The 8,286-nt window shown below is 47.9% G+C and overlaps 1 protein-coding gene across 1 annotated transcript in view; it reads right to left on the bottom strand.

The window, feature by feature from the left end:
• Positions 1-4,419, bottom strand: part of FRAS1 (Fraser extracellular matrix complex subunit 1) — a 70,010-nt gene extending 65,591 nt beyond the window's left edge. Inside the window, exons 1-4 of the mRNA XM_017836714.1 lie at positions 4,375-4,419; positions 4,116-4,223; positions 2,283-2,375; positions 506-665 (exon numbers count right to left, since the gene is read on the bottom strand). Coding sequence (XP_017692203.1) covers positions 506-665; positions 2,283-2,375; positions 4,116-4,223; positions 4,375-4,419 — 406 coding nt within the window. The remainder of the gene's footprint in view (positions 1-505; positions 666-2,282; positions 2,376-4,115; positions 4,224-4,374) is intronic.
• Positions 4,420-8,286: the final 3,867 nt, after the last annotated feature.

Here is an 8,286-nt window from a genome sequence, read left to right as displayed (position 1 = left end):
TCTAAGAGACAGGAAAACAAGGGGAAATTTTCTTTTCCAAAGCCCTTTAATCCCTTTCCATCACCCGCGATCAAAACCCAAAATCTTGTTTGTCAAAGCAGGCAAAGACAGTAACAATCCCGCCAGTTTCCAAGGGCTTTAGACTTGTGAATTAAATGCTCTGGATTCCACTTCTCCCACGGGACTTCCATGAGAAAAGGTATCCAATACCTCTAGCACTTTTGGAACTCGCGGTCCAGGTGCACAGGAAATACCTGCATCTTTTTTCCCAGATCTTTTTTTATCTCCAAAGTAAGGACGCGTTAGACACATCTGCTCATTGCTTAAAGCTTATCCCCTGCTGTGGGTGAAGCCGTGTGAATACGGCAGCAGGGCAGAAAGGGAATTAAGAGACACATCGGTGTCTTCCCAATAAAATGAAAAAGAATAGTAAAGCTTTCTAGATCCGGGCCCAAAAGGGTGTTTCCAGCTGGGATCAGTGGAGCCATTCCCACGCAGTACTCACCGCCACGGCCCACGCATCTGGGACAGCAGGAGCCCCGGGGTGTGTCCTGCAGCTCCCCCGGTCCACAGGTGAGGGCTGGGCAGGTCCTGGGGGCGCAGCTCACCTTCCCGTGGGCACAGGAGCACTGCACACATCCTGAGCTGGCCCACTGCGTGCCATGCTGCAGCACAGGGAACACAGTGAGACCTGCAAACAGATCCTTCCCTCCCTTGCCAAACCCCCCTAAATCAGTATTTACTTCCCCAGTGAAACTCCCAGGCTGTTGGATGCAGCCCCTCTCCACTTCAGCTTCTGTGGGGCAAACTCTAAATTTAGAGACCTGTTTTCTTCAGAGAAATATTCAATATAGGCCCCAACACGCACCTGACCACAAGGCGGGCAGGCGAACAGCCCCCGCCCCACGTACCTAACACACTTCACTGTGAGTCAGATCTAATTAGATCTGCTTACTCATCACTGCAGGAACAAACACCTCTGCCCTGAGGCATGGGGAGGAAAATCTGGCCCCAAGAAGAAACAAGGTGGTGCGTGGCAACACTTTCCAACAAAGAGAGAATGTTAATTTCCATAAAAGATGCAATACTGAATTAGGCAGGGAGTAAACAAGCTCCTTCCAGACAGAGGATACCTATTTTCCTCACTAGGGCCACTGTTGCCAGCTGGATACTTGTAGAATGAAGGTCAGGTCCTGAAGCATGACAACAGGGGAAAGTTCTTCCTTCAGGAAATCTGTGCTGCCCAGCAGGATGAGACTTTGCACTGACAAAAAGTTCCTTTATGACCAGGTGACAGGGAAACAGGACTACAGGCACCAGTACATCCACAGCCTCGTGGGGATGCCGACCCAAAGAATGGGCTCACAGAGAGCCAAACACAAAAGCAAGAGAGCACAGCAAAGTGCAGCGACAGCACAAACAAGAAGAAATATAATGCAATATGATATAACTTAGTACCACCCAAACCACGGGCACAAAGAAATACGAGAAGAGGATGGATGTGCTACCCCTCCATTCCAGTTTTTGTCTAGCTTGTAACAGATTCATGCTGGTCATGCCTCATGCTGGAACAGAGGGTTACAACATCCCTCTCAGGTGCAGAGTGCACAGTCCAGATATGCAAATGTACCTGGGAATTTTAGCATACTTCTTGAGATTTGGGCCTGACTTGTCAAACAGAGAAGGCTGTAAGAGACCAGATGTAGGACTTGGGTTCACTGTTCAGCCATTTTTCTACATTTGCCTAATGCTTGACATGATTCATTAACTGCTACCCATGAATCTTTATTTTTTCCTTATCTGCAGACACTTACTCTGATTGTTTTGGCCTTTCAGCCCCCTCTGGGTGAAACCACATCCCCGGAGCCTGCCTCTTGAATAATTCAGGATTACAAAACACAGAGCCCAGGTCGCACAACCGCAATCAATCTCTAGAGCATAGATGGCTGCCCAGAGAAAAGCCTTCTTTCAGGACAGCTAATATGGCAAGTTCACTGTGCTTTGCTCCCCTCCTAATGCTACTGTATTGTCTCAAGTCACCCACAGAAGCAGCAAAGGGAAGGAACAAGTGGGAAATTTTCTCCCCTTAAGCCACACAGGCCACACGATTGCTCAGCGACACATCCCCTTTCTGCAAACCCTGCGGACCAAACTCCTGCTAAATTCCATTATCTGACAGTGACCCCATCTTTCCCCTGCTCAGCATCCTGCACTGACTGGACCCAACAGAGCTAAACACAGGTAAGGACTGTCCCTGGTGAGGAGCAGGACTGAGCACTCACGCTGTGGATCTGTCCTTCCTGCTGGCAAAATCCTTCGGCTCGGGAGGCACACCCGGGGCAGCACTTGTTGGAGGCTATTTGGAGCACTTCTCCCTAAAAAGACACAAGGTCTAATAAACATGTGACATCAAATAGAGACTTTATCGTGAAGATAAAGCACCACGGCCCTGGTGCTCCCAGTTTTGAAAGGAAAGGTTTGAAGTTCCATATACGACGTTGCTACACCACATCCCTTTGCTGAGAGGTGACACACCACTGTGCATTTGCCATTTTTCTCTCCAAACAACACAAGCATTTACATCCCTAACAGTAAAAACAGGAAGTCCACAGCTGGACTAGCTTTCAAGGAATAGAAAGTACTTGCTCCAAGACAAACCCCAAGATCATTCATTGAAACACCTCTGAGAAATGTGGGACAGGTGTAGTTTTGTCCATAGTTTTCTCCATGTACAGGATGGATCTCAGTGTAACATTTCACCACAGCAGAAGTGCAGAATGAACGTGGAACCATCAACTGCACTTCTTCGGCTTAATCACCACTTCTTAAAAAAAATAACACTACTTTAGAGTTAACTGAAACTTGCTGACCACTTCCAACCACAGCACAGTCAGGTGAGGCTGCTACCACTTCCCTTTGCATGTCCCAGACTGTCATCTTGCCCTGGAGAATCCCGTCTTGGTTGCTGGTTTGTTTTGGTTCACGCCCCTAAACTCATGTTTGTTGATTTTCCACCTACCGAAAACATCCTGCAGACACAGCAGTAGGTCTGACACACAAATGTTTAGACCGCTGAGATTTGTTTGTTTATGCCTTGTTTCTGTAACAAGATCAGCAATATTTGCAAAAAACTTAAAGAAATAAGCAGACAAGAAATAAACCATGGCGAGGGGTGGTGATTTCTGACCTTGCTCAGCAGTGGGTGGTTTAGCCTTGAGGAATGACCAGATTTTTTTCTCCTGAGATCCTCTGGTGATCCTTCTTTTCAATGTTTAGGTGACCAAATGCTTACTGAACACTTAAACTGTTTGTCTTAAAGATTGCCCATGTCAAGGAGTCACACAGATCCATTTCTCTCCATAAATCTATTTCCCTTTATGAGCTTTAAAGTTGCCACCTTTTCATTTATCTAATTTTTATCATCTTGTCCAGCACACTCATTATTAGGTGTGCCATGACAACACTCTTCTAATTTCTCTCCTCTTTAGCACAAAATTTCCTAATATTTCAGTCTTGCTTTAATCAATACACAAAGATAATAACAGAGAAATCCGGTAAGAATCAAAATTATTTCCTCATTAGCGCTGCCATACTGGAAAACATTTTAACCTGCTTCACAAAGCCACGTAATTATATTGGCAGTGCTTCTTTAAAACTCTCATTTTCGCTGTCATTTATGCATCCTGCCCCAGTAATCCAGATGTTACAGCAAGACCGATTCCATGGCCAATTAATGAAGGCCCAGACAAAGACAACCAGGAGACAACGAAAGCTCACCAAGCATCACGAGGAAGAAGAAGCTGCAAGACAGACAATCTCAGCTCTGTTGTTGCTCAACAGAGTGGAAAGTGTCCATCTGCATCTTTGAGGGAGCCCCAGCTCCACCTTCAAACGAAGGGGGACTGCAAGCTGGGCTCCTGCTGGGAGGTTTGAACCCAATTCAGGGGCTTCCTTTGGGATCAAGCTGCTCCAACCCCAGGCCTCTGGCTGGGGTGCAGCGAAGGAGACAAAGGCTTCCCACACCACGTGTTTCCTGCACCGACGAGGAGCGAAAGGGCACAGAGCCTGTGCCTGACCCTGGGCAGCCACACACACTTGTTGCAGTCCTTCCTTACCTTCTGGAAGTCACACTGAGGGGGTTTGCACACCGTGGGCTCACAGGTGACAACACTGCTCCGGCAGCGGCAGTCCTGGCAGGAATCCGGCTTCCACACCGTGTTATTCTGCAAACAGGCAAGAGCTGGAAGTGAGACCCACAGAGCACAAGGCCTGTGCTGTTTTACACAGCGGCAAACGGCTCAAATGCCTCAATACAAACCGAGTGGAACAGAGCAGCCCTCCCTCCCACAGCCTCGTCAGGCCCAACTTTGGCACCGTTCGCTCCAACACCTCAAACACGCAGCTGAAAGACAAGGCCATGCCCGGCAAATAATCGGCTCCGATGGCAAGGCAGCCCATAGGACACAACCTCCTGCTACCTCCAGGTGATTAGAGCATCTCTGGGAAACTTCTCTGCAATCAAGTTCAGACTGTCCACGCTGCAGATCCTGGATGGACACAGGTTGTGCCGAGGCAGAGGAGCTCGCTCCTGGACACATGGCCAGGGATGAACAGGCCCTACCGGGGCACATTTATTCCAAAACATCCTCAAGGACACTCGGGCCAAGCAGACAGTCCGACAGATGTGGAGATAGCTGTCACCACCACTTGATCAGTGCACCCAGCTGGAACACCCACAGCTAATTCACAAGGGTTGTCACCCCCCAGGCCTGACCCCTTCCCATTCCCTCCATGCTGAGGTCATGATCCCACGCTGCCATCAAAAGAAAATGGGAAGAGGAAGATCTGTTTCTCATCCGAAAAACTCTTTTCCACCAGACAATCCCTGTGTGCACACTGGGATAAACTCACACCACAATGACAGCCCCTCTCTGAGCCACTGAGCCTCATTTTTAACGGATTTGCACGTAGCCCAGACATTGCTACTCATTTCCGTGATGTAGTGATTTACTCCAGTAAGTCAATTTACTAACAGTGTAAAGCACGACTTAGGCAAATTAAGACATGGAAAGATGATTAACAGTTGACTACTACGAGCACTTTCAGAGCCAACCACTAAAACTGTTAAGCATAATGATAAAATACTGAAATGTGCCTTAAAGGCCCATTAGGGTGCTTAATGAGAGAAAAAAATCCTGAAAAACCTGGCCACTTGCTCAGGCACTTCCACAGAAGCTCTCGGGTGCTGGATCAAGAGTGTAAGTCTGCAAACACTGGGACACCTGGAAACACTGCTCAAAAATCCTTGTGTCTCTTCCCTGCTTTACAAAAGCATTTCTTCCCCATCAAGTTGTGCTCCTCTCCCGTGGTAAAGGTCATGCACGGGTTACAAACACTCTGGCAGCATCAGAAATTCGGGGGGATTCCCTGTGAAGGCAATGCTGACCTTAGACAGGGTCCAGCCCTTTGGGACAGGACACCAGCAGGGCAAAGAGGGATGGTAATTCCTGCCCTGGAACACAGCTGGTTCTCCTCTTGCTTACACAGGGCTGTAGAACAGAAACCTCTGCCAGTAGATTTATGGTGCAGCTGGAGAAGAGATTAAGGTTAAGTTATGTGTGTGCTAAGCTTTAGCTAAAACACACCCCGGAGTTAACTCATCCTGCTGGCTTTAGCAGCAGCCCGTGTTTTAAAACTGGCAGCTCCCTGCAGGGAAACCAGGACTGGGAAGGGAAAGGGCAGATTTAGTGCCTCATCCCTTGGTTCTCCTAAACCTTCACCCGTGGCCTGTCCTGCTTATTACAAAATAAAACCTTAAAGAATTTCCACAGTGGGATAATGGCCAAAGGACTCGCCTGGCACAAGGTGAGTACAGAGCCACCCTTACCCACATTTGGAGAGTTAAATGCTCGGCTTTCTGGTAAGAAAACCCTCTCTTCGGTCTTCTCCCTGTGGGCTCAGATCACCTGCTTCTAAATCCGTGCAGTGCTCACTCGGGAGCAGCCAAACACATCAGTGAATTCCCTTTGCCAGGTACCAGCTCAAAATTGACACTTCTCTGCAGAGTTTTAAAAATTCAGATTCTAGTTAATAGTCAGGAAGCTTCTACCCGATTTTTTGGGATGTGAGAGTCTCCCACACAGTTCACAGGTCTCGGTGTCCAGGTTTCTGGACAGTTCAACATTTACCTTAAGATTCCTTGCGACAGACCTAAACTCCAGTTTGGAAAGTCTGGATCCCACCCACCTGTCCTGCATGTTGTAAGGCTTTGTTTGTCCTTTGTTTGTCCAGGATGCTTTAAAGCTCCCAGGTAAGACTGTTACAAACATAAAGCAAGACTTTTCAGTAGACAATTGAAGAACTGCTGGAAATCCACCTGGCATCTTCTCCAAGGCCCTGTACTCCTCAGTGGACAAATTATCTGCTGCCATTTAAGAGCTGAATTCTGATCCTGCTGAAAGAGTATTTTTATCAATAACAATTTAAGGGGCTTTTTCCTTACAAGTACTAATATAATTAACAGTATAAATAATGAAATACTGTGCACTTTGAAGACAGAAAGCACTCCTTAAGAGCCAAGTAGTGCCATTATAATTTATTAATTCTTTGGATTTCCCTACATCAAAAGAAGAAATGATATCTAATTCAGCTGAATATTAAAACACCAAAATGAGGACTTAGAAAAAGGCAGGAGAGCTGCACATGGAGAAAATAATATGAAAAGGAGGCAGGAGCAGTAAAGAATAAGCAAAGAATAAAAGCTAAAGAGACAAAGAGCAGAGCTGGCACGGAGGGAGCCCAGAGCAGCTGTGAGAGCTCGTGTTTGGCTGCTGTCACACTGTCATATTAACCAGGGCACACAAACACCTAAATCTTCACTGGCTCTCATAACTTCAGACAGCTGCACCTGTTCCTCCTCTACTTCTGCAAAAAAAAAAAAAAAGAAACCCACCCAACAAATCAAAAATAATCAGAGTCTGCTATTAATATGCAAAAACCCTCAGTAATTTAATCAGATGCTGCTTAACACGGGCCAGATAACAGTCTGTGTGCTATTCTGGTGCAGTGACTGGGGAAATAAGAAGCATACAACAGCTGCTTTGAGTTCCCTTTCCAGCTCCCTGAAAATATCCAGTCAGTCCCTAAAATGCCACTGGGTGCTGGGAGACTTCACGTGAGCCGGGAGTGAAGCTGCAAATCTTTACTGTCATGCCAAAAACGAGGCGGTGGTTGCTGCTTATCATGTACCCCACTAATTACCTTCCCTGCCTTGAGGAGACACCAGGAAAACTCACAGCTCAAGAAAGACAAGGAGCTGCTGGACACGGTCCAGGGGAGGCCACAAAGATGATGAGGCGTGTGGAGCATCTCTCCTGTGAGGAGAGAATGCAGGAGCTGGGTCTGCTTAGTCTGGAGAAGAGAAGACTGAGAGGAGATCTCATCAGTCCATACAAATACCTCTAGGAGGATGGTGCCAGACTGCTTGGTGGTGCCCAGAGACAGGATGAGGAGCAATGGCCACAAACTAAACCACAAGAAATTCCACCTCAACATGAGGAAGAACTTGTTTCCATGAGGGTGGCAGAGCACAGGAACAGCTGCCCAGGGTGGACGTGGAGCCTCCCTCTCTGGAGACATTTCAAACTCACCTGGATGTGTCCCTGTGTCACCTGCTCCGGGCGACCCTGTCTTGGCAAAGGGTTGGAGCAGGTGATCTCAGAGCTCCCTTCCAAGCCCAGCTATTCTGGGAGTCTGTGATTAACTCTCCGAGGGGCTGCTGTGCCCGAGATAACCAACCGAGGGAAGGCAGGGATCGGGTGCCCCGGAGGCGGAATTCCAGGCTGCTTTGTCGAAATGGCAGGCAGAGCCCCGAGCAATTACACTTTTGGTAACAATTACCAGCATCACCCAGCGGCTGCCGAGCCAAGAGCCTTGGCAGCGCCGCTCGAGTTTCTCATTTCCACTCCAATTACCTGACAATACCAGGCAATTGGCAGGGCAATCCCGAACCGGAGGGAAGCTGGGAGAGCACTCCCGGTCTGTGGGGATACCCATTAATGGAGCAATGAGGAGGTGAAAGCAATTCAGGGACACATAAAGGGCTCCTCGTGTCCGTTCAGGTTTGGGTTGGATGTTTTATCTCTGGCAATGGGGAGCTGTTCCCCAGCAGAGGATGTTTCAAGATCTGATTTTTGCTGGCACAGAATAGAAACTCCATGACAATGGGCTTTTATTGGGCTTATTCCAGCAGGCCCCGAGCAGAACAACATCGGAACGACTCAGGCT

This window comes from Lepidothrix coronata, unplaced genomic scaffold (assembly GCF_001604755.1).
Source record: "Lepidothrix coronata isolate B3197 unplaced genomic scaffold, Lepidothrix_coronata-1.0 Scaffold283, whole genome shotgun sequence".
NCBI lineage: Eukaryota > Metazoa > Chordata > Aves > Passeriformes > Pipridae > Lepidothrix > Lepidothrix coronata.
The sequence above is the reverse complement of the archived record's forward strand: the minus strand, read 5'-3'. Positions and strand labels throughout refer to the sequence as shown.